Source organism: Pleurodeles waltl, chromosome 9, assembly GCF_031143425.1.
Source record: "Pleurodeles waltl isolate 20211129_DDA chromosome 9, aPleWal1.hap1.20221129, whole genome shotgun sequence".
In the NCBI taxonomy this organism is placed as follows: domain Eukaryota; kingdom Metazoa; phylum Chordata; class Amphibia; order Caudata; family Salamandridae; genus Pleurodeles; species Pleurodeles waltl.
Genome location: NC_090448.1, coordinates 27094771 through 27121313, shown reverse-complemented (window position 1 = coordinate 27121313; position 26543 = coordinate 27094771). Strand labels below are relative to the sequence as shown.

Sequence of the window (26543 nt, the reverse complement as noted above, 5' to 3'; positions counted from 1 at the left end):
TGTTACATTTCTGTATTCGTTTAAGAGACAAAGCGCAAATGGCACACAAATTGGCCAGCGTAAGTAACACCCACTGAGTTTTCATGTCACTTTTATATTAATGTAAACAAGCATTGGCAAAAGGCCATCAACCTCTTGACTTTTCAATGCTTGTTGTATCACGTGTTTAGCAAAGCCTTATTGTTATAGAAGCAACCGAGCCCTCATAGAAAATGGCTGAAAGAAAAAATATTATTTTGGTCTCAAAAAGCTTACATTGCTGTAGTCGTCCCTAGCACTTTAGGGAACTACTTTGTGTGTGCCTGAGCTCCTCGTGGAAGGGAAGAATGCCATCACTCGCAGTGAAGTTAGCCAATGGCGAAAGTGGGCCGAGCCACGGCCACATGCTGCAGTGGGCCCAGAAAATATAATGATGCAATAACAGACCCCATTGGCTTCGTTTTGTGCTCTGTTCTGAGGTTAGGTTGATTCCATAGACCTTTTTGGGAACAATAGACTGACATAACTTCCTCTCCTTGTTTGTAATGGGTGAAAAAACATACAAGTCTGACAGCAGTGGCACATGGCCTGAATGTATACAACTTAGGATATATGTTTTTGTCAATGTTAATCCATATTAATAAATAACAAGACATTAATTGACGTTAGGAACTGTATTCTTTATAAACTAAAATTGAAATGTCAAATTACACGGTGCTAATACAGAACAGTGTTCACTAGTTCCTTGGCTTCTAGGCACTTTCAGGTTCTCAGGTGAAGAACGAGGCCAGTATTTTGTGGTTTTCCAGCTAGGTCAACGTTGAATGTCACTGTAAGAATAACAGTGGTGTATCCATCATTAGTTCAGCAGGTGCAGTGGCAACGGTTATAGGTGTATCCTCGGCCCACCGAAACACAATTATGACTTTTTTTAACGAGGAGCGGGAAGGCCATTTTTCTCACTTGCATTAGGGTCCGCGCACTATTGTTATCGCACTGGTGATGGGTTTTGGCCCCTTCCATTACAGCTATGCGGGGAGTACCAGTCTTCCTTGGATCATGGCTGAAGGTGGTTTAGGGCCTGATTTAGAATTTGGTGGACAGGATGCTCGGTCACATTATACAAAGGATGTTCCGTCCGCCATATTTCAAGTGCCCGATATCCTATGGCCCATCTAATACGAGGTACAGGATATCATCACAACTGTGGCAGAGTAACCCATCCAACAAACTCTAAATGAGGCCCTTAGCCTCATGGCTCAGATCCTATAAAACATCTGAAGCAACATGAGGCTGAGATGACCATGAATGTACTGAATAGGAAGCAAGAGACATGCATAGAAATTCCTTTCCCCTCTTGTTGGACTGGACACATGAGGAAATTCTTGGAATGGATTATAGGCAATTACTGGGGGAGATGCAAGGCACTTGAATTCATACTTTAAGAGCACTTAAAACTGATTGCATTCACCCCTTCCCCTCCTCCGACCATAAGTCTGAATAAATCACACCGAAATCCTAAGAAAGTTTCTCTGGCTGCTACAGATTGTCCAAATAAATGTCAATTTTTCAGATGGTGTTTGATACCCTGGTATATCTTGTTTCCTTTTTGGAAGATAAGTGGAATGAGGCAAAGAGAGATAAAAGGATCTGCTCAGGATCACACCATTTGATCTACTGGGGAAGCTGAGATAAAACGACACCTAGACCAGGTGACCATATCATATTTTTAAATGAGAGTTAGTATCAGTGGCTTGAGCCACAAGTTGAACTGCTGGTTTTTCATGCTGATGCGAAAAATGAAAGGAAAAAGGCTCTCATGCTGCGTTATTGTCATGTTCCGGCCCAGGTCTCAGAAGGACCTGTGCAATAATCAATGCATGTTTCGCTCACATGTCATCGACAGGTAGGGTGGTATGTTATAGTGTTTGATTTTCTCTGCATAAATTGAATATAGAGATTTGAAAAAAAATGTTGCAAATCTTCTATCATATCTTCAGCAAAACAATGCTTGGGTACTTCATTAAAGAATTTGCCTTTTCCAAAACAAAAAAACAGAAGAGATACAAAATTAAAATCCATGTATTGATGAATTCCTGGGACTTTAGGATTTTGATCCCAGACATCTTTCTGGTTGCTATCTCAAATTTGCACTCAGACTGCACCTTCTTAGAAATGCCACCAAGAAACACACAGCAGTGCTTCAGATGATGTTGGAACGATGGTTGCTAGGGGTCTGGACCTCCAATGCACCCATGTGGACTCTGGCGGAGGATAGAGGCCATATTGATAAAGATGGGGTCCTCAGAATGGGACCATGCCAGCATCTACATTTCAAAGCTGTACGCATCCTCAACCCACCCATTCATCGTTCGCACACAGACCCTTTTAATGCTTCCAGCACTAAACAGACGTCATCATGCATGAGGTGAAGAGTTGGAGAGATGGACAGCTGTGGTCAACACAAACGCTCTCGAAAAAAAATATTTTTCACGTCTTCAAAAAATTTTCATGCTTGAGGCCCAGAATTTCAACTCAGCAGTAATTTACAAAAGTTTGTGCTTGTGATTAGTTCCTTCTCAAATGGTCACGAGATAGCCTTGGGGCTTCCTAATGTTCTGTTAGTGATGTACTGTGGCATCCGGATGAAGGATAGGAACAGTTATGAAACTGTGCCTAATCTAGCCACGCTAAAACCTATTTCTAAAACTTTATAATCTTTGTGAAAAATCATTAAATTAGAGTTCTGCAGGTTTTTTTTCAGCAAAACCTATTATTGGCATTGACATTTTTCCACAGAACCACTTTTTTTCCCCAAGAAAATTCCTCTGCAAAATTGTTTGTAGGCAGTGTTTGTCTTCATAGGGAGCTGGGTGAAGCACACAAACTTGGTACCCTTGTTCAGTGCTAAAGTTGTGCATTAGCATCTTGCAAGAGGGACAAGGGCAAACAGCAACAGTTTGGTAGATTGCAGGAGCAAGGGCTAGATATAAATGTTATTATTTTTATTCAGCTTGTACGTTGACCTCATTCTGGCAATGATAAGGAACATGATGTTTCGATCAGGACCCGTTTAAGGATTCTTCGTCGGGTTTACAGAGTCTCCTCCAGGTGGTTATCTTCGGCCTCGAGTGTAATGGGGTATGCCTGGCTTGGATCCAGGACACTGCTTGTAATTGTTGGGTTCCTACCAGGAACTAGGAGGTTTCAAATAATACACTCAGCCAAAGAGTAACAACAGCTGAGATATGGGTCTTCCCAAAGGCAGTAGGAAGAAAACAAACCTCTACCATATATCAGGGGTCCATGTGGGCTAAATCCATGACACGTTTTCAGGATACACATTGAGGGCCTGATTCACAGAGCTAACATACAGTTTTGAGTACATTTACACTTTTGAGTAAGTCTACTACTTTTCAGAAATCACAAACTGCACTTTTGTAGCAACTTACACTTTTGTAGTAAATTAAATGTGTAATTTACTCTTTGGTAGCAACTAACATTTTTGTAGTAACTTTCACTTTTGTAGTAAGTTCAGCATTACACAGGAAAACAACCACTAGTACTACAACACCCTCCCATTGGAAATTATGGAGATAGAAACTTAAAATAATACTCTGTAGGAAATAATGTTAAATTTAATTAGATTGGTAAAATAGTTACAAATATAAATACATGAAAATTAATATGAAAAATATACACCCAAAAAGCACATATTTATTATTTATGAAATATTTAATAACATATTTTAATTAAAAACATCATATTACGTTACATTATAATACATATATTTATATGAATTTTACTTAAGGCAAAATATCACTTATTTTATTTCAATGAATTAAAGTTTTAATTCAAAATTAATTTAATAGTGTTGTAGCATTTTTCTATTTTGTCCTTTTTTAAAGAAAATAAATAACATTTAGTTTACATTAATATTTAACATAAAAATATATTTAATATTTATTTTCGAGATAAATAATTTATTTTAAATTGTCCTTATACTTTCCCAACTGAAGGTTCCTCAGTTGAGTTGGACATCTCCACATGGTAAAGTATATGGATTTTCTTTTTTAATTATTCAACTCGAAAATAAATATTAAAACGATTTTTATGTTGAATATTAATACATTTTATATATGTATTTTAAATGTAGAACAAAACAGGAAAAATGCCAGAACACTAATATATTTATTCCAGCCGGAAGAAAAAATATTTTAATTGTTTAATGTGTTGATTGTTTCATTCTTAAAAGTGATGTAAAGCATTAATTAAAATATTCGTAATTATTTTTAACATAAGTTAATCTTACAGTATCTTTTAAATTAAAAATAGGTTATTACATATTTCATAATTTAATAATAAATATGTATTATTTTATAAACATATTAACATTAATTTATATTTATTTAAGTTTTTAACTATTTGAAATAATCTGATTGCATTAAACATTATTTCCTTGAGCCTTTATTTTAAGTCCCTACCTCTGTTATTTACTGTGGGAGGATGTTGCACTACAAGTGGTTGTCCATGTGTAGTGCTGGACTTACTACAACTTTGTACGTTTCTACAAAAGTGAAAATTATACAGTACAAGTAAGTTACTCAGAAAGAGTAAGCTAAATGTCTAAGGGCCTCATTTAGAACTCGGCAATCGGTTACTCTGTCACATTGGTGACGGATATCCTGTCTGTCAAAATCTAAATGGATTTAGATTTTGGCGGACGGGATATCCATCACTGTTGTGACGGAGTAAACCATCCGCAAAGTTCTAAATCAGGCCCTCGGTTACCATAAAAGTGTAAGTTACACGCATAAGATACTACAAAGTGTAAGTTACTACAAGAGTGTATGTCACCCATGTAAGTTACTACAAAAGTTAAGTTCTATTTAAATGCTTTTTATGTAAATGTATCTTATGTGGATATGCAGAAACTGGGGCATGGATCTGACCCTCCGGGACTTAAGGTGGATTCCCCTGCTCTAGACTGAGAGAGGGATGAAAGACCTAGTGATTCCATTTGGTAACAGGTCTGGAATCACTATAGGCTAGGCACAAGTTTGCAGATGGCGTCTTGGAAGGAATGGTCTACTCGAATCCATCTGTTCATCGAACTGAAGCGCACTGGAACTAGCAGGTGGCGTAGGCGTTCGCCTTGTTGTGAATGTACTCCAGGAGGCCGGCTGCCTGCTCCTCCAGCTTCTGTAGCTCATCTGTTTTTGTCGAAATTTCCTTCTCGTTGTTTTTAAACGTCTCCTCCAGTCCTAGGGGAAAAAAAAAAAAAAAAGTTACTGTAAGGGGTCTCCCTTCAGCTTCCCTGTGCCTTGGAATCTCTCTAATTCTCTGCATAGGGCTTCTTTGCATTATTTCCCATTATTTCTGTAAGCCCCCCTCTGTCCCCAATGATGAGGGTATTGTATGAAAATCAAAAAAACATTACAAAGAAAATAAAACAAAGAAAGGTTAAAATGAAGAAAAGCTAGAGGGGAGAAACGTATTTCTGAATCTGAGTTATTTTATTGCTGAATAGGTAAGAACATCCCTGAGGGGGTACACAATGTGTACAGAGTAACAAATGGAGGTGTTCTAAAATGTGGTAGTATTTCTTGGGATAAAAAGGAAAAAATTGTTTGTTAGAACATATTCACTGTTAATAGGAAAATGTTGGTTGTAGTATTGAGGAAACCATAACGTGTTGTTGTATTTTTTTTAAATTTTGGTATATGTAATTTTAAGGATGTATATGTATGTTTATTTACAACCCTGATTAAGTCCTCTTAACGACGAAACGTGTTGACTGGGCTGAATTTTTATGTTTTGGAGAATAAGACGAAATCCTTGGAATTTAGCATTATGGCTCCAGTGTTTTTAATGGACTGAAAGAAGAATCATCCATGGACTGTGCAAAATATCAGTCACTATGAACTGATATGAGCCCTGTTAATGTATGCAAGGGTGACAGGTCTGGGGAAGGCCAGCATATGAAGATCTACTAAAGTAGGGTGATCTGGTATTGCCCCAAGTTCTAACAACTAGTGGTGGGGTTCAAGCAAGAGCTTAAGTGGTATACTGGCCAAGGTACCAATGTGTGCTGTGTGTGCTTTATTCTACAACACAAACCTTACACATCTGACGCCTGTGTGGTGGTCTACATTTGTACTAGAGGAATTTGTACCACATGAATTAATACTGGAGGATGTGCCTCTATAGTACAAAGCCTTGGCCAGGCAGTGAAGACTTTCTTTTGTACCACAGCGCAAGGCTTAGGGTCATGCAGAACAGCCAGGTTTAGTGTGAGCGTAGACGTTGACGTCATCAGTGAATGACTCATGCTAAATCTAAAGCTGTACCTTTTTCTGTTTTTTAAACAGTTCAGTGCTACAATTTCTCACACTGTGTTGCACTGCCTGAAGGAAAGTAAACCAGGGCCTTAGATTAGGGTTGGGGATTTGGTGTTTAGGGTAAGAAATAGCATTAGTTTTAGGCTAAGAGTCATGTAATGTTTAAGGAAAGGGTTGCCCTAATTTAGGCTAGGATTGGGAATGGGCTTATTATTACAGCTCTGGTTAGTGTGAGGGTTAAGAATAGCATTACATTAGGTTTAGGGTCATGGGTAGGACAACGACTAGCGAAAGAGTATGGCTGTGTTTAAAGTTAAGGATATGGTTAAGATTTTGAATATGTTTAGGGTAATGTTTAAAATTTGGGTTAGGGTTCAGGTTAAGATTATGGCTAGTTAGGGTGAGTTTTAGGACTGTGTTGTCCCTCAGGGAGCCGAGACCAATGCTGTCGCACATCCAGAACCCTCGGAATGCGCACTGTCTGCATAGCCTTTCCATGGCGGTGCACCCCCATGGAAAGGCTGGTAGAAAGTGAAGTCGTGATCAGCGTGGTGGAGCCGTCATGGGCACCGCTGTGGCTGACCATGACTTCGACCACCGCCAACCTGTCAGGATCTATGATCCTGGCTGTAGTGGTGGTCTCCTGGCAGTCCGACCACCAGGATCATCATCTGACGGTTGGACTGCCAGGAGTGCGGCTGTCCGACCTCCACCCTGAGTTTGGCAGTCTGAAGACCACCAACCTCATAATGAGGTGCTAAGATTTGGGTTAGGCTTTGAGTTAAGATTAGGACTAGTTAGTGTGGGTTTGAGGGCTCTGTTTCACTTTTAAATATAAACGGTGATGGTTAATTTTTGTTTGCAGCTGTACAAACCTCCGATGGATTAATTTTGTAACATTTATTTAGACTTAGGGCCTAATTACAAGTTGCATGGACTGCCAAACTCGTGGTGGTGGTCGGACCACGGCAACCCTGGAGGTCTGAAAGTTGGATTACGATCCTGGTGGTTGGACCGCCAGGAGACCGCTTCCTCCGCTGAGATCAGGGATCCCAATGGGTTGGCGGCAGTCAAAGTCGTGGTCAGCCACGGTAGTGCCAAGTTTGGATCACGACTTTGCTTTATGGGGTCCCCCCCATGAAAAGGCTGGTGAAAAGGCAGTGCTGGGAGTATAGGCGGGCCCCTGCACTGTCCACGACAATGCCGCAGCACTGTTTCCACTGGGCTGACTGGGAGAAATGTTGACTTTTCCGCCAGTCAGCTCGGTGGAAACATCGCAATACGACGGTGGTGAGGCCACTGGCTTGACGGCTGCCTCCCCACCCCCGTGTTGGAGTTGTGGTGGTTCAGCCACCCAACTCGTAATCAGCCCCATAGTGATGACTTCTTTCAGAAACATTACTCAATATATATTTTGTGTTAAATTAAGTTTGTTTATGTTTGAGAAATGATGGCACTAGATCGTCTAAGGCCAACTGGGAAGGAATGGTGGGGTCTGTCTAGTAACGTTCTACTTGTCCATGACTATGACTACGTGATTGTCAATATTTTTATTGTATAGGTAGGGTAGGCAAGGAAGAAGAAGCTAGTGGCTAAAAAGAGTTAGTATGGTGCCTACTCTGCGTGGTAAGATTAGGACCTTTAAGGGGCAGCTTTCTTCTTTATCACTGCACTGGTCAGAGCTAAGATTCCATTTTATATAATGAATATTTTCTTTCTCTTTAAGTGTTTAACTAATTACAGTTTTTCTTTGAATGCATTCATTGAGTGTTAGATTTTCACAATATTTGGAACAAGGAGACGGGAGGTTTCGGAGGTAGAAAAATGTCACCAACTTCACACATGATAAAAAATGTATTTGATAAATCCTTTCAGTTTAGAACTACAACATAAATATTTATATATGAGTAAGCACTCTTTACATTACAATATGCTCTCATACAGTAAATATTTATCGGTGTGTACATAAAAAAGAATGATACAATATAAATATTACTGACTGGCTAGATAATTGATGTCATTAATATGTCATAATTTTGCATCCTTTGTAAGCAATGTTTACCCAGTTCAGTACATCAACCTTCTGGCTTTGTTTGAAGTTCTAATAGAATTGCGGGTTAAAAATTGTGCACAGCCATCACAACATTTTGCAAGCAGAATTACCATTTTGCACACTGTTTACTGAACTATTTGGTGGTTTTTAAAACAAGATGGATCAATCTGTTTAGGTCTACATATTTATAAAGTACATATTTCTAGTTTCCAGATAGATTAGATGCAGAGGTTAGAAACTGAAAAGTCAAGTGAGTTTCTGAAATCTACCAACCATCGAGCTTGTTCTTTGCATCATTGGCCTTCTTCAGGAGTTTTGTTGCCTCGTCCTTCACCTTCTTCATTCTCTCTATGGCACTGATGGACGTGCTGCCCTGGCTGTCGATTTTGTCTGTCAGTTCTGTGTATCTCTGGTTCACTTTCTCCATCTCCTAGACACCCGCGTGGAGGGACAAAAGGAGGGAAGAAAAGGAGAGGTGGAGTATTCCATCATTCATAGAACATCAATGGCACAGTGTGGTTCTAAGGACAAACAAGCTGTAAGTAACATTGTTTCATAATGTTTCATTTTACTCAACCTTTAACAATCTGAAAAAATTTTTAAACTTCAGAGGAATTTCAATATATGTTTGCTTTTATTTTGTATTTTATATATTTGTTTTATATTTTACTGAAGTAGGCAATTAGTGGCTGACTATGAGTCTGGAGGTGACCTGAGGTGGCGGTCTGGCGTCACAGCTGTGGCAGTCCGACTGCCACATTACAAGGTTGGTGGGCAGACCCGCCAACCTAACGCCGTCCCCGCCAGGATCCAAGATCCAAGATCCCGACGGGCTGACGGCGGTCCTAGATCTAATCAGCCAGGGAGGCGATGAATTCAGCGCCGCCCTGCTGATTACATCCTTGTTCTCTGCCACCCTTTTCATGGTTTCTCCACCATGAAAAGGCTGGCGGAGAACAAGTGCAGGGGCCCATGGGGGTCCCCTGCACTGCCCATGCCCCTGCAGTAGCAGGGCCGCCGGCTCAATTACGAGCCAGCGGCAATGCTGCAGCACCCTTACCACAGGGCTGACCGGCGGAACCCTTTGTTCCTGCCGGTCAGCCCAGTGGGAAAGTTGTAATGGGGCCGGTGGGGAGACCGCCAGCACCGCAGCGATCTGCTCGTCAGGAGTTTGAGGGACGGATGTTTCCGTCTGCCAAACTCATAATGACCCCCTAAATGGTTATATGGAAAAAAAAACATCTGAAAATAGGATAAGCACCTAAATAACAAGCTGTCACTACAAACTGGTCTTTGGTTCATTATTTTATGGAACACTACCCCCCAGAAACAACTCAGGGATGGATCCTGATTCTGCGATATGTTCTGTTTGGTCATCAATCACTGCTTCGCACTTTCTTTTACTAGAGGTCTCCAAAATGAATGTGGTGGTCCACAAGCTTATGGATGCTTGTAGGCATATTTCTATCACAGGGGTGTTGAGTGCAGGAAAGTGCCCCTTTTGGCATGGTTGTCCCCCCCCTCCCCACTTTATGCCTGATATTGATGCTAACTTTACTGAGTGTGTGCGGGGGTCCTGCTAACCAGGCCCCAGCAGCTGTGTTCTTTCCCTAAACTGTACCATTGCTTCAGTTGGCACACGTCTGGCACACAGCTCAGTAACCTGTAAAAGGTACCAGTGGTACCAAGAGCCCGGTGGCCAGGGAGGGTCCCTACGGGCTGCAGCGTGTATTATGCCACCCTAGGGGACCCCTCACCAAACACATGCGCACTGCTATTTCAGTTTGAGTGTGCTGGTGGGGAGAAAAAGGCGAAGTCGTCATGGCACCCCTCTCTGGGTACCATTCCCACAAACCACTGCCTGTGGCATAGGTAAGTCACCCCTCTAGCAGGCCTCACAGCCCTAAGGCAGGGTGCACTATTCCACAGGTGAGGGCGTAGCTGCATGAGTAATATCCCCTACAGTGTCTAAGTCCGTCCTTAGACATTGTAAGTGCAGTGTGGCCATATTGAGTACATGGGCTGGCAGTTTGTCATTACAAACTCCACTCCAGGATGGCTTCACTGAAGACTGAGAAGTTTGGCATCAAACTCCTCAGCTCAATAAACCCACACGGATGCCAGCATTGGATTTATTGAAAAATGCACACAGAGATGCCCGCTGTATTTCACCAACCCTTTAGTTCAGCACTGACCAGTCTGTGCCAGCCTGCTACTAACAGAGGAGTTTCTGACCTCATGAGGTGAGAGCCTTTGTGCTCTCTGGGGTCAGGAACAAAGCCTGCTCTGGGTGGAGGTGCTTCACACCTCCCCCCTGCAGGAACTGCAACACTCTGTGGTGAGCCTCAAAGGCTCCTGCCTCATGTTACACTGCCCCAGGGCACTCCAGCTAGTGGAAGATGCCCACCCCCTGGACCAAGCCCCACTTTTGGCATCAGGTCCGGTGGGAAAATTTGTGAACACCAGGAGGTGTGACCATTCCAGCTAGGGCCACCCCTAGGGTGCCCAGAGCTGAGGTGCACCCCTCCTGGGAGAATCCTCCATCTTGCTTTGGAGGATATTAGACAATAGGGTTAGCGATGTGCCCCGTCTCAAAAGGGAGTGGGCACAAGAAGAGCGTAGTCACCCTCAGGGACCGTAGCCATTGGCTACTGCCCTCTGACCCCTGTAACACCCCTAAATCTAGTTTGGGGGCTACCCTGAACCTTGCTCTTCAGATTCCTGGTGACCTAACAAGAAGAAGAAGGACTGAAGAGCCGCACCAGCAGAGAAGACTCCAGATGACAACTGACTTTGTCCCAGCCCTACCGGCCTGTCTAGACTCCTGCTACAAGAAGACAACTCATCCTGCAGGACCAGCGACCTCTACAAACCCCCAGAGAACTACCTACCCAAGGACCAAGATCTCCCAAGGGAAGTGGCCCTGTCCACAAAGAAACCTCCAAGAAGGACTCCAGAACCTCCCGGGCTCCTTGACACCTGCCCACTCTGCAAACGATGGCCACCGGTCCAGTGAAGGCCCCCAGGCGATTCTGACCTGAAGTCCAACCTGGGTTGACCCCCCCTGACCAACACAACGATGCCTGCAGCCTAAATCCAGAGGACCCCCTGACCACGACCGGCAACGGTGCAGATTTCCTGATGCCTAAAGGTACCCCTTCACCCGAGCCTTGTGGCCTAGGGAAGCCCACCTGACAGTCCAGCAACATCCAGTGGGCTTTCTACTTACCTGTTCAGCAGTTGGTTTTCTTCAGTCAAATCCTTGGACAAAGCCTGCAGCATCTTTGCGCTCATTGAAAAGCATTGGGCATTCGAGGCTGTGTTTGCAACCTGCACCAGGCCGCCCCTATGCCTCTGAGGATGTGTGTTTGGTGCTTACCTGTGGGCCACCCCATGCTGATCTAAACCCCCCAGGTCTGTGCCATAAAGTTGCAGGTACTTACCTGCAAACTGCTTCTTTCTGAGTGCCCCTTGTCTTCATAGGATTCCTTTGGGCACTCAACACCAACTTTGACCTTAGCACCTGGCCCGTGTTGCTGGTGGTGCACCTTTGGTGTTCTAAACTTTGCCCAGCGGACACCTTAACGCCCCAAGACTGGGATCATAAGTCAATCAGTTACCTGCAAATTGTGGTGTCATTTTTCCTCCCCTAGGAGTGCACTGCTTTCTATGAGAAATTGCACTGTGTCCACTTTTGAAACTGAAAAGTATTACCTGTTTTACCTGTGAATTCTAAACAGAGTGCATTTGCTACTTGAAAGTGATACATTCTTGAAACTGTACTTACCTGCAACAAAGATCCTTTTGTTTCTAGAAATGAAGTAACAATACATATTTTTTTGATACATAAAACATTGGTCTGGAGTTAAGTCATTGAGTGTGTGCTTCTTTTATTGTCTGTGTGTGTAGAACAAATGCTTTGCACTGCCCTCTGATACCCTAACTCCTCCACCACACTACCACAAAAGTGAGCATTAGTATTATCGACTTTAGCCTCTGTAAAGCCTCTGGGAACCCCTGGACTCTGTGCACACTATAGCTCATCTTGATATAGTATATACAGAGCCAGCTTCCTACATTCAGTAAAAGGAAAATATGTAGTAGAGACTCTCCGTGAAGAAAACTTGAAAGTTGTTCTAGACGAAACGTGGCAGCTTTTCCTGAGTACAAGATTTAAATAGAGTGTTTGTGAAGTAGCAGCTTTTTGCAATCTCCTTTCTTGATTTCCTTTTAAATTCTATTTTTCTTCACTACATTCATTTTGCAGTCCCTGTTACCAATAAAGTGTAGTTTTATTGTCCTGTTTTTTTATACTTGACTTGAAGTCATTGCTGGATTGTCCCAGCGAGGCAGGGCATCTGTTTTGACTTTGAGATGTGATTACAAATCTAAGCTCTTTGTGAACATTTATTAAAGGAACAACTACAAACTCGTTATCATACTTTTCTGAGTAAATTAACGTGCTAAACGTAAATGTAGAAGCAGAAGTGAGTCCCCAATATCTTTGGGTTTATGTTCTATAGCTGCTACTTGGGACAATTTCATATAAATTAATAAGCAGAGCAGCAGAATAGTTTTGTGGAATTATTATTTTTTGAAGGAGCTGGTCGTTGTTATCAATTTTTCTTTATTTATCAATGTATTTATAATTCAGTTACTTTAAGGTAAAACAATGTGCATGGTAGGTAGCTTCTTGCTGTTTAAGAAGTAGAAAAAAAAGTCTTTGGAAAATGTAACAGCATAAATATGTTGTCTCAGCCCTACAGAACTAGTTTCTTGATCTGCTGGCTGTAGAGAGCTGAGTGTGACCTGAATACCAATGATTCAAATGCTGGCAGGGCTGACTCAGCCTTCCATCCTCTGAGGTTGACAAAATGAGATTTGTTTGGCTGGGTATGTTAACCATTGCCCTTTGCAGTATCTAGATAACAAAAAAGGGTTTGGTGTGTTGTTGGTCCAGGAGATCCCCTGTGCCAGGTAAATAAACACGTGATCCAGTGAAATAGACCCCACCTTCTAAATGGACCACTTTTAATCCACCATTACAGGCTCTCAAGAATATTGTTTTTTATTTCTGAGTTTTCTATAATACAGTCATCTGGTGCAGTTAAGGTTCCAGTGGACTACAGTAAAGTTACCAAAACCCATGCAGAGTTATATGGCTAGACTCCAATAAAAAGATGGGCTGAGGTGGTCACCAAGGCAATAACATTGATGGACCAGACCAAACGATCAGGTGAGGATCTGGGAATTTGTTCACAGGAACGAAACAGTTTACTTTGTCAGCGGTAAGGAGAAGTTGGGTAAGTGAAATTTGGAAGGACACACTTCTGGCAGTTATTGATGGGAAGGAGTTTTTCGTGGGAGGATGCGAGATGAGAGGAACCCGGCGGGGTGCAGGGAAGGTGGGTCCCTGTAGAATGGAATCGTTCAGGTAGGAGGGGTGTCCTTTGAGGGTGCATGCTGGCTAAAGGTTTTGCAGGGAATTAGTTTGTAGGCTGACACTTGTGCTGGGGGAGGTAGTTTGTTGACTGGTAGCTTTCAGGGGCAGTTGTTGGGTGGTGCATTGTCAAGTTGAAGACCACTTCAGGTGGAGAATTTGAGGGACACCTCTGAGTGCTTAAAGCCAGAGAAGAGGAACAGTTCAGACATGGGGTGGGATGGATGGAGCCCATTGGCTGGTGCACGCTGGGAGCATCCAATGGTTGAGAAGGCGGGGCTGAAACTTTGTTATCTGGTGCCTGGAATGTGACAGGACCAGTGCAAGTCTATCATATCTTCTTAGACACTGTGTTGTACACATAGAACATAACTGCCCATTTTTACAAGACACAGATTTCGCTACAACCTGAATGAACAAGCTCGCCCTCTTACCTTGTCCAGCTTCCCCGCTGCAGAGAGCGCTTTGGTTGCTTTGTTTAGCGCCTCGGTGGCCTGCCGCCGGTTGGCTTCCATCTTGTTTCGCAAAGATGCCACCTCCCGCGACAGGTTGGATAACCTGTCCATCATCTCCATCTCCCTCCCTTCAATGGACTCGATCTTACTGAGAGACTGGTACACAGGTGAGGGAAGACAGGCAAGAGGGGAAGAAGGGAAGAAAGGGGGGGGGGAATCAAGAAGGCAAAGGAGAGGGGAAAGAGATGAGAGAGGAGATGAGATTTTATTCACCTAGTTTTGAGGTTTTATAAAGCACACACCAGACCCCATGAGCACCAAAATTCTGCACTATGGAAAACATTAGAGACACGTAAAATAGTGGACATAATCAAAATTCAGAAGAAACAAATTACCACAAACGAAAATAAGAAATAAAAGACTGCATGATAAGCAAAGTCAGAATACTAACTAGTAGTACAAAAAATGTATGATTTAAAACAACTCGTTTATGGGCCAGTTACAAACCTGGTTGTGGATACAGCGGTGAATTCTGGTAAATTGGTTACTGCACATGTTTTTGCTGTGCCGTATTACCAACCGAGCCTAACTGTCCCCATCAGCGAGCCTTCAAGTCAAGGTCCAGTCAACAGATATCAAGCACAAAGACCTGCACCCCAGTTTCCTGTGGGAGGGGCAACCAGCATAGAGCGTGATGACGTTCGTGAATGTGGCGCTCATTCAGCTGGTCACAGGGTTCTCAGTACCTGAGCCTGGGGCAGGTAGAGTGGCGCATACATGAATATAGTGCCAGTGATGCTGCTGACTGTAGCGTAACGGCCAGAGCTGCTGACTTTGGAGCTGGGGAACCAGGTTCGAGACTCGCGTCGGCATCACGGCCTGAGCTGCTGACTTTGGAGCTGGGTGAACCAGGTTCGAGTCTCGGCGTCACGGCCTGAGCTGCTGACTTTGGAGCTGGTGAACCAGGTTCGAGTCTCAGCATCATGGCCTGAGCTGCTGACTTTGGAGCTGGTGAACCAGGTTCGAGTCTCGGCGTTTGCATCACGGCCTGAGCTGCTGACTTTGGAACTGGGTGAACCAGGTTCGAGTCTCGGCGTCACGGCCTGAGCTGCTGACTTTGGAGCTGGGGAACCAGGTTCGAGTCTCGGCGTCGGTGTCACGGCCTGAGCTGCTGACTTTGGAGCTGGTGAACCAGGTTTGAGTCTCGGCGTTGGTGTCACGGATTGAGCTGCTGACTTTGGAGCTGGGTGAACCAGGTTTGAGTCTCTGCGTTGGCGTCACGGATTGAGCTGCCGACTTTGGAGCTGGGGAACCAGGTTCGAGTCTCGGCGTCGGCTCAACATCCTGTGATTCTGGGCAAATCATGTTATCTTCCTGTGCCTACAATCCAGTGTCTTGAGATCCTCACAGGTGATTTGCTGTGCTTTAGAATTCTCATAAATATTATTTATTTGGATTAATTTATAGACAGTCAAGGGGTCTTCAGGCCTGAGGCTTTGGTTTAGGCTGCAGGTCCAGGTGCATACACTGACAGCTCATCCAGCCATCCTTTGCATTCTTGTACTTGTAGTCCTGTGTATCCGATGATAAATGCAGATCATCACACACAAGAATACAAAGAAACAGTCCTGACCTGGATCAGCTCACCTTTGGTCCTGGGAAACCTGCGCCCCGTGGGAGACCCTCCCTACAGTTGAGGGTTGGGGAAGGAGATGGAAGAGGGATCTGGGACATTTTAGAAAGATTCAAAACTGTTCTCTCTACCCAGTGTGTACCCAGTGCTTAATTTGACCTGGTGGTTTCCGGGGCTCAGCTCCGGCACTTAACTGTCAACACCAGCATTTATTATGGTCTGCCACATGGTGGAGCTGTTCATCTAATTTTGGGATGAGCATACAACAGCTGTCTATTAATGAAATAAACATTAAATGACTACTACCTGCTGCCCAAGTAATTTTTATAGCTTTGGGGGTCTGGAATAGCCTGATTTGTCTCACGTGTAGGGTGTGATGGTTAGTGGTTGTGTTGGTTCTGTCATGGGTGGTGCAAGCTGTAGTTTCTTCCTGGCGAGTATCCTGGCACATACATTTTTTTTTTCTCCAAACTAATCAGTGGCTGTACCACTAACCATCTCCAATAATAGGCGCTCAAGGCTATTGTTTTGTTTGATGACGTGGCGTGGGGTATTGACATCTATTGTGACATCATTCACAGGATGGCCCCTTTAAAAGTTGGTGGCTACACCCTTGCACTAATCTGAACGGTGTCAACTCATGGAGAGGTGAGAAGCTCATAGATGAATGCTGGCAAATAGTGGAGCAATATTATGGAACAGTTAGAGACACCTAGAGCAATGGTTCTTAACTTTTTGACTTCCGTGGACCCCAACTTAGTCAATACTGGAACCCAGGGACCCCAACAGAAACATTATTGGACTCTGGCCCCCCCACTGAGTCAGTACTGGAAACCTGGGATCCTGGCCTAAGCATTTTCAATGATCTGAACTGCAAAATAATGCACAAAAAAAACAGAAACAAGCATGCATTAAACAAATACAAACGATGAGCCTCACATCGCCCATACTATTTTTTGTTTGATGCTCTTGCACAGCTCCCACGAATCAATCTGAGGGCACTAACCTAATTTTTAGCCTTCTGTTTTAAATTCCTTCACATTTACAGAATGTTTCAACATTTTGAATTGTACATTTTTCTTTTTTATTGATATACACTTTATTAATCTGTTGATATTATTTACTTTTTTAAGCAGGCACAGACCCCCTGTGAGACTGCCAAGTTTCCCAGGTCTATGTGTGAAGTGCTGTTTAAGTTCAGATTTTTTCCTCTGAATTCTGGGACTTGTAGTCCTGTTTTATAATGGAACAAATAAGGCTACAAGTCCCAGAATTCAAAGAAAAAAGCTAGACTGGAGCAGCACACCACGCATGGACCTGGAACACTTGGTAGGGCTGACCCCGAGGTGGATTTCCGCACACCCAGGGGGCCCCAGAACACAGGTTAAGAACGACTGACCTACAGACAGTGAACATTTTTATATGAGCAGGTGCTCCTGGGACATGAGCTGCTGCACGTACAAACATATAATGTGTAGTAAGGGGAGGTAGGGAGCACACTTTGGCAGCATTTCCAGCAACCCCAGATTACTTTTATTTGTTTTCTACTCTCTACCGATGAAGGGCTAAACCTAGAAACACGTGTCTAGATATATACAGCAATGTCCGCACCAACTTTGGTGAAAAACTACAGATAATTTCCAAGTAAGCGCTAACTGTGAACTGTATTTACCAGGATGCAAAGGGGCGAACTGTGCTGGGAAGTGAGGCTGTGTGCTCCCAACCCTCCTTCCTATATAATGTGTAGTGTCTAGTGGAGAGATTGCAGAAACCAGATAAAATGGACAGGAGGCATGGAAGAGCCATAGACAGTCCTAGACAGTACAGTGCACAGTCGGCTTTTCCATCACTTATGATTACAATACAAGCAGAGCTCTGAGGTTTGACGTGCATGCATGAGTGGCCGTTCCAGTCCAGGTCGTTGCTTTGCATTCTGGGATTTGAAGTCCTCTTTTATCACTTTATAAATTCAGCACTGCAAGTCACAGAATGCATAGGTAAACCTCGGCCAGGAGAGGCTACTCACTATGGACCCTGGACACTTAAGAACTCTGCTCTGGAGCGATGAAAGTCATTGCTCAAGACAGCAAGATTTCTGGGGTAAAGTGATGACGCCGAGAACAGATGGTTTCTCAGTCAGCAGATTCGACCCTATATCAGAGCTCCTGAAATGAACATTGACATTTATTTCTATCACTTTAGGACTTTGTCCCAAACATTCTTGAGGCAGCTCCAATTAATGTGCATTAGAGAAAACTATTTTTTGAATGAGAGAAAGTAAAAAATCATGAATTTAGCAAAGAAAGATCTGTCACTATACCACTCCAGTGTGGCAAGCCGGCCGAGATTCCGGGTGAATTACTCGCCCATTCCAGGTTTAGCTTTCCTTCTGGTACTTGCAGTTCTGGTTAGCCCATTATAAATGAGTGACTACAAGTCCCAGAATGCAATGGGGGGGGGGGGGGGCATTCCAAAAATGTGATGGCTCTTCAATCATCAAATCCAACTGGTTCTCAGGTCCTGCTAAACGTAATGAGCTAATATTATTTGGCAAATTAGAGAAAGACCGATTCCGGGTGAGTGCCTCACAAATAAGGTCTGGCAAAGCCGCCCCCCGCTGCCTCCCGCCCCCTCTCTCACACACACCCTTCTGTGTTTCCCACAATTTGAGCTCAGTTGACACAAAAAGATGAAAGGACGGATTAGGAACAAGAACATTTTCTCCACAGAGAGCGGCAAGAAGCAGGAAAGGGCCGGGGCGGAAACGGCCCAGCATGCCCATCCGGGCGGAATGAGCCTCCCACGCCCATTCATTCAGAGATACAGCTTTCCTCTGGAAAGCCGGGTGAAGGGCGCGCATTTTATCCACCCGTTGTTTTCTTTGTAGAAACTCGTTTTTCAGGTGCACACAAGCTCGTCCCAGGTAAGGCTCGACCCCTGGTGAGAAAGGCACCTTCGTCTGATTTTCCGAAGTCTGCAGTCCGCTTCCAAGGACGGATGTTCGACGCCTCGTCAGGGGTAGAAAGCGCTATATTAAGTACAGTTATCGACAGTGCTGGCAAGATAGGGAACATTTTCAGACAACCAATCGTAGAGAGCCCGTGGGGCCGAGCCACACACCTATCGCCTTTTAATAAACTTTTTCATGTGACAGAATTTTCTTTTCTGATGTAGAAAATCATTTCCCTACCCCCTTAACACGAGCTATGTGAGCCCTAATATTTTATATATATTTTATATATGTCCTCTTTGCCCTTTTACACATTTTCCTATCGAAACTTAGGCCATCATACTAGAGCGCCAGACTCGTGGATGGAGGTCGGACTGCAGCCAATGCTGCAGTCCGAACGCCACATTACAATCCTGGCGGTCGGGCTGCCAGGGAACCGCCATTTACGCCAGGATCAGAAAGCGGTAGGTGAAGGTCCTAATCTGCCAGGGCAGCGCTGCCCTGGGAATTACAACCTCATTCTCCACCAGCCATTTGGCATGGGAAGTTCAGGGGCCCCCCTGGCCAGCACCCTCGCAGTGTTCAGTCTGCTTTGCAGACGGTGAACATTGCGAGGATGCTGGTGCACCCTGCGGCCTACAGCATTGCCGCTGGCTCGATTACGAGCCGGAGACAATGCTGTAGGGTGTTTCCCGCTAGGCCAGCGGGCAAAATCTCAGGTTTCCGCCCGTTGACCTAGCGGGAAACTCTTAATGATCCCAGGGGGAGGTAGCCAGTATGGCGGCAACCTCCTCATCGGAAGTTCGGCGGACGGTGAAAACTGTCCACCAAACATAATCAGGCCCTTAGTACTGTGGAAAATCACAGTTCAGAAAGATTCTAAATGGTACGTGGTCCATTTTCTGGTCAGACCTGTGGAGATGCTAGTCTATTATGGAAGCTTAAAGCTCAGAGGCCAAACTTGTAAAGTTACTCCAGTGGTCCACAGTTTTAGTAATATGTGGGTTTTTCTCTTCTTTAGCCGTTCCCTTGCTTTGACCTGCACATTTTTGTTGGTGGGCGGGGGAAGCATTGATATAGCACATCTCTTATTTTTGAAAAAATATTTTTTTCACAGATTTCCTCTTGCCAGGGCCCTAGATTATTCCATGGTTTCTGTTCGACCTGACCCTTTTGGCAGGTTCATCCCCTGACTTTTTGCCTCCTTCCTCCTTTTTTTTCTGACCTCTCGCTGTTGGCTTTAGGACTCTGAGCACTTTATCACTGCTGATCAGTGCTAAAGTGCAGGTGCGCTCCTTTCTAAACTTGGTAAGATTGGCATATACCTAATTGGCATATTTAGTTTCCCTCTGCGTCCCTTGTACAGTGGTATCCCTATACCCAGGGCCTTTAAATTAAATGCTACTGGTGGGCCTGCAGCGCTGCTTGCACCACCCACTGAAGTAGCCTTTCAAACCTGTTTCAGGCCTGCTAGCGCAGGGTCTGCATGCGCAGTTTTCTGCCACAGGGGCCTGGCATCCAAATGTACTTGCCAGGCCCAGAACTCCCCTTTTACTACATGTAAGTCACCCCTAAGGTAGGCCCTAACTAGCCCTATGGGCAGGGTGCCATGTGTGTAGAAGGCAGGACATGTGCCTAGTAGCGTAGCCTGTCCTGGTAGTGACAAACAGCCTGTTTGGTTTCTCACTGCTGTGAGTGTTGTCTTCTCATAGGATTGCATTGGAAATGCCCTGCCTTATATGTAAGGGGTATTGTCTGATCTATGAGGGGTAGCGCAGGTATGGTTGGCATGATTGTAATGGTAGTATAATGGTAGTGGTATGGTAATGGTAGTGAGAAATGCTGCTTACTGGCACCAGCACCCTCGCAATGTTCACTGTCTGCACCGAAGACAGTGAACATTGCGAGGGTGCTGGGCAGGAGAAACCCTGCACTGCCCATGCCATGTGCATGGGCAGTGCAGGGGCCCCCCTGTGGCCCCCTGCACCTGTTCTCTGCCAGCCTTTTCATGGCGGAGAACCAGGTCGTAATCAGCAGGGCAGCGTTGCATGCAGCGCTGCCCTGGCTGATTCCGACCTCTGCCACCGTGATCCCGGCGGAGACGGCGGTACCCTGGCAGTCTGGCCTCCAGGGTCTTAATGTGGCAGTCGGAGTACCACAGCAGTGGCGGTCCTGACCGACACCAGCCACGTAATGAAACCCTATGTGTCATTGCTTGGCATTCGTTGCATTGATCTCCAAGTATTTGAGATTCTGGCCTTTCCACCTGTACTGATGTTCCTGTACGTCTTTTTTTGGATGTGTAAATCAGGATAAAAATAAAGGATACACATATACGGGCTTTGGGTCAGTTCTCATCATCCATTGTTCTGTTCAAGTGTCATTCACTTTTTACTTCTGCCCACCACAGCCTATAGCATGAGGCAAAGGATCAGCCAACTTCTGCCATTGGCTTCCTTCGCTGTGACTTTTGCTCTTGCACATGTGCCCATCTGCCTAGTAAGGGGTCCTTTTCTGTGTGAGGGCAGGAAGGCCAACCTCTGCTTTCATTTCTCCTGTCATTTCATGTTTTTTTTTTTTTGTGATGGGGCATTTATTTTCACTTTCTTTCTTTAGCAAACATATGCATATTTCCTTTAATTGGTAGCATTCTTTTTTTTACATTTACATTTTTCATGTCTTCTCCATATTCTTCCACAAAAAAAAAGAAATAAAAAAGTTGCAGCTTGTCCAGATATATTGACTTTGATGATACTTGTTCTACTTTGTATTTGGAAATTATTGAAAAGAAATAATCATAAACCTACACCAATAAGCCGCTGAAGCCCAGCTGAACCTTTGTGTGGCGAAACCATCTAGCATCAGAAAATTGAAAACCTTCTTGGAGAAACTGACTAAATGGTTGTATGGACTCTCTAAAAATGAATCTGGCACAATGGAATTCATCCTACTCAACGTAAAATACCCACTGTCTCAAGTACAAAAACAGCTACACTCTTTGCATCAAGTTGGCATCTCCTTTTCCTTGGAGCCACACATGAAATCTCTTGGCTTCATCAACAACCAAACTCTGAGACAGCATGACCACATTGCCCAGCTAACCAACTACATTTACTCAGAAAACTAAAGCCTTCAACCCCCCACTCAGACATCAGAAATGAACTACAGTCATTCATTCTCAATCACCTATAGCGATAAAATTCCATCCAAGCACGTCTCATCAAACCTCCCATCGCTTCTCCTAAAGCTTTACTCCATGATGCGTGAGTCAGGCGCCAAAAATCAGGCAAATCACTCCCGTCCTGAAACTACTCTGTTGTCTTCAAGTCAAAGCAAGGGTCAAATTTAAAATGGCAGATACAACCCACAAACTACCCACAAGGGTTTAGACATCTACTGGGAGGAAAAACTGCATCTGATGGGTGGAAAACATAATCCAAGGAACAGAGACAGGCTGACTATAGAATTCTCTAAAACTAAGAAAGAAAAAACTCAAGCCAGGCCTTATGCCTTGCCCCAGGACTATCGAACTCTGGCCCGGACACACATCAGACTTAACCCGGAACTCCTGACATTTCTTTAAGAACTGCAAGATGTCTTCAAAGTATTCTTCCCTAAGGTCCACCCATCAACCCTGCATTTAGTGATGCTGCTATGTTTATCCACCTCTAATGTGTTCTATCCTAATATGTCTTATGTATAGTGCTAAAATCTCTATCTTTGCTGCAAATCTGTTATTTTTAAGGCACACCGCTGCCTTAGGTCTAGGTCTATGCTGCTTGAAGTGTAAAAAGTTGGATGGAATGATTGAATTAATCACGTCCATGGTAGTTACTACGGCCACATCCCAGTCCATCATTATTTTGCACACCGTGCCACCTCACTTTGGACCCCAACATATGCAAATCATTCTTTGGGAACAGTCCATCTTGAACTGCCAGGCCAGGTCCTCTCTGAACCAGAAAGAACGAAACCTGTGACCCGTTTTGCTCTAGTTTGCGCTATCAGTCGGGTACAGCTAGGTTCCGGTGAGATGGTGTGCACCTGACCAACATCTGGGTATACCCATCACACTTACGGAGTCAGCACTGGAGTACACATTCCTACAAATAAATAAATACACCAACAAAACATCTTGGACTGTGTTGATTTAATTTGTAATGATTTAATGATTTTTAATGTATTCTGGTGGTGGACTGAGGACAATGTCGATGATATCATCTGTGTCAAGACTACGGGCCTGATTACGACCTTGACGGATATCCCATCAGCCGTATTACAAGTTCCATTATATCCTATGGAACTTGTAAAACGGCAGGCGGGATATCTGCCACGTTTGTGATGGAGTATCCAATCTGCTGAGGTCGTAATCAGGCCCTCAATTGTTTTATTTCTCCACCTGATGAATTTATACCTCTATCCTCAGTAAAATCTTAGAGCAATGAGAAATTGGACTAAGGCCAGTAGGAACAGCAGAAGCGAGATGGATAAACACTATCAGGTATCACAAACATAACTACTACGGCTGACCTCTGGTGTAGGTAAATAATTTTCTAACATAACCCCATCACTGAATTTGGGACGTATACCAAATATTTGCATAACTTTGGACAAATAATCCCATTTGACCTTGTCAAATGCACTTTCTGCATCCAATACCAGGGTGAGTGCATGGATTAAGTGTTCCATTTCCAGGTAAATCAGGATTAAATTGGTGCTCAATTTGCCTCTTTCTACTTTGCATCATGTGGATGCCGTCTTTAGATTTATATATCATGTGGTGCTCCATCATCGGGCCAGGTCCTCAGACATCTGCTTCATGTCTCTCCTGGATGAGCGAGTTAGGCCTGCAGTTATTGCAGCTGGTGGGATCCCTGCTGGGGCTTGGTATGTCGAGATCAATCCCATGCTATATTTTCATGGAATACCGCCATGTCCCTAAGATTCATGGAACATTCTTTTTTATTAAAAGCTATGACATCACCTCGGATATTTGATTCATCCCTCCTGCGAGAGCATCTTCTCCTGGTGCATTTCGCGAGGACACGTATTTCAAGACTGTTTGTTCCCGCTTCTGAAGGACTGTTTGAGCAAATCACTCAATTTGCAATAGTTTAAAAATTGCTAAGTTGTGAAGAAGTTTATTGCGATTCAGGGGTATGACCCCCCCACCCTTCCAGGACAATGGAAGTATCTCCTATTTCTACAAAGAGCCCATTTGTAATGGATTTCCATTTGGCATCAGTAGGCATGTAAGCAGAGCCTACCAGGAGACCACTGCCCTATTGGACCTTTCACTATTATTACCCCATTCATCTTTCAAAGTTTTACAAGTTCTGAAAGTTACTGACGTCTTGAAAAAACATGATGATTCCTCATTTCTGCCCTTTCCTTCAGCTGCTAATTGCACTGCTCGATTCGTTATCATTTATTCCAGTGGTTCCCAATTTGTGGTCCTGGGACCCCTGGGAGTCCGCAAAGCCTCCTCAGGGGCTCCACGACTGCTTAAAAAATAAAATAAGATTAAAAGATTAGGTCCCCAGCTTTCAGTACTGACTCGATGGGGGTGGAGGGGTCCCCAGATTCCTATAATGATTCAGTCTGGGTCCCCAGGATCCAGTAGATAACATGGTGGTCCACAGAAGTCAAAAGGTTGCGAACCACTGATCTATTCTTCTGCCTTCAAGCAAGTTGTAGGAGAGCAACAATCAGATTCCGCGATTTAGGATGGTGGGGGACATTTGAGGTAAGGAGTCATGTCTTTAACATAGATGGACATAGTTCTCAGGTGAAACATATGGCTCTTGAGTCCGCACTCATGTGCCCACATTTGCATAACTATTGCAAAGAAGTGGGAAAAAACGGCCACAGCACACAGAGAGTAATGTCCAACAATGAAACCAGCAAAGATATTGCTGGTGTGGTACTGTAGGTTCGGAGAGGAATTGTGTTGAAATGAGTCTCAAATCCGGTTTGTAGATGTTGTCTTTATTTGTAGATGCTTAGAAAGCATTAAATCATCGTGTAGATACAGCCAACACGTGTTTCGTCACACAGGTGACTTTATCAAGGCTGGGGCCGTTGGTTTTAGAGTAGGTAAGTGGTGGTGTATGGTGACGAAGTATCTCTGTACTTAATGAATAGGGCTGAGTTGGATGGTACAGAAATGTAATTAGAATGGCTGCGCCAAGCAGCTACAGGTACGTAGGTAAGAGGCTTGTTTGGTAATGAAGATTGGGGAGGCCCTGATAAGCCTGAAAAGTAACCAGTAAGAAGCGAAGCGGTGAGCACTCCAGTATTCGTACGAGCTCGTACGAAACACGTGTTGGCTGTATCTACACGATGATTTAATGCTTTCTAAGCATCTACAAATAAAGACAACATCTACAAACCGGATTTGAGACTCATTTCAACACAATTCCTCTCCGAACCTACAGTACCACACCAGCAATATCTTTGCTGGTTTCATTGTTGGACATTACTCTCTGTGTGCTGTGGCCGTTTTTTCCCATTGTCGTTCTAGGGTACTCCTAGTACCCAATTGGTGCCTACCGGGCAGTAAGGCACCTGGCCGATTTGCACCGGACTTCACTCATATTCAATTTATCTAAACTATCTGTTTACTGCCTGGAAGTGCGGCGCCTCTCACCCTTACTGCCCTTATTTCTTTTCTCATTGCAAAGAAGTGTTAGCACCAGAAGTGACTGACAGGTAATGATCAGCCGTGGAAGTGACCCGTGGATGCTGACCTACCAGACAGGAGAATCCAAGAGGCCCTTGTTTATAGGATAAAAGGCTTGAAAATGCCCACTACAAAAATTAAACAAGGGGTAACGAGCCTCAAATGAACTACAATAAGTCCCTTTCCAGGGTCTTTAAATAGAGAGTTGGGCTGTCTGAATGTCGTGGGGTAGGAGATGTCTGTGTGTCGATCAGGCATCCAGTGTCTCCTCTGATAACTTCAATGAGTCACCTAGTAGTGTACCAACCTCAGTTAGAGGCTGGGAGTGAATGAGGACAACAGAATCTACTCACAAGTTACAGTTACATTGGGTTGTCTGACTTTTTGTACCAAATTTACTAAATGGTACCCAAAATGGGGGACAACAGGAGGGCATGCTCCACTTGAAGGATGGTTTCATCCACAGCAGTGACTGCTTCAGACACGGGCACTGGAGGGAGAGCTATGCTATGAGAGGCGAGAAGCCACGGTACTGAGGCACAAATGACTGGAGGATGCCCCCCGACCCTGTTCATTGTCTGTGCTAAAGCACAATAAAAGGCATATTTAAGAGCCCCTAGCACCACCTTGTGCCATATCAGTGTCATTGTTTTTACGCTAATGTGACCCAACAAGGCCAAAATCCTTGCTCCATATTTACAAAGTGGCGCAATGCATGCACTGCGCCACCCTGTAACCATTTGCGCTACATAATGCCTGCATCAGGCATAATGTGTGCAAAGGGGGGTTCCCCCATTAGGGGGGCTGAAAAATGGCACAAGGAAATCAAACAGATTTTCTTGCATCCTTTTTTACAGTACTTTTAACGCCTGCTCAGAGCAGGCGTTAAAAGGGGGCTTCCGTTATTTATAATGGGCCCCTATGTACTCTGCAGGAGTAGCGCCAATATTGCGGCGCTACTCCTGCAGAGTACATCAATAGCATCACGAAAAATTACGCTATTGTCCCCT

At 44.2% G+C, this 26543-nt stretch overlaps 1 protein-coding gene across 2 annotated transcripts in view; it reads right to left on the bottom strand.

The window, feature by feature from the left end:
* Nucleotides 1-638: 638 nt before the first annotated feature.
* Nucleotides 639-26543, bottom strand: part of LOC138258878 (laminin subunit beta-1-like) — a 382113-nt gene continuing 356208 nt past the window's right edge. For both annotated transcript variants that reach the window (XM_069206183.1, XM_069206184.1), the window contains exons 33-35: nt 14248-14424; nt 8647-8803; nt 639-5243 (exon numbers count right to left, since the gene is read on the bottom strand). In XM_069206183.1, the coding sequence (XP_069062284.1) occupies nt 5110-5243; nt 8647-8803; nt 14248-14424 (468 nt within the window). In that variant the 3' untranslated portion in view covers nt 639-5109. The remainder of the gene's footprint in view (nt 5244-8646; nt 8804-14247; nt 14425-26543) is intronic.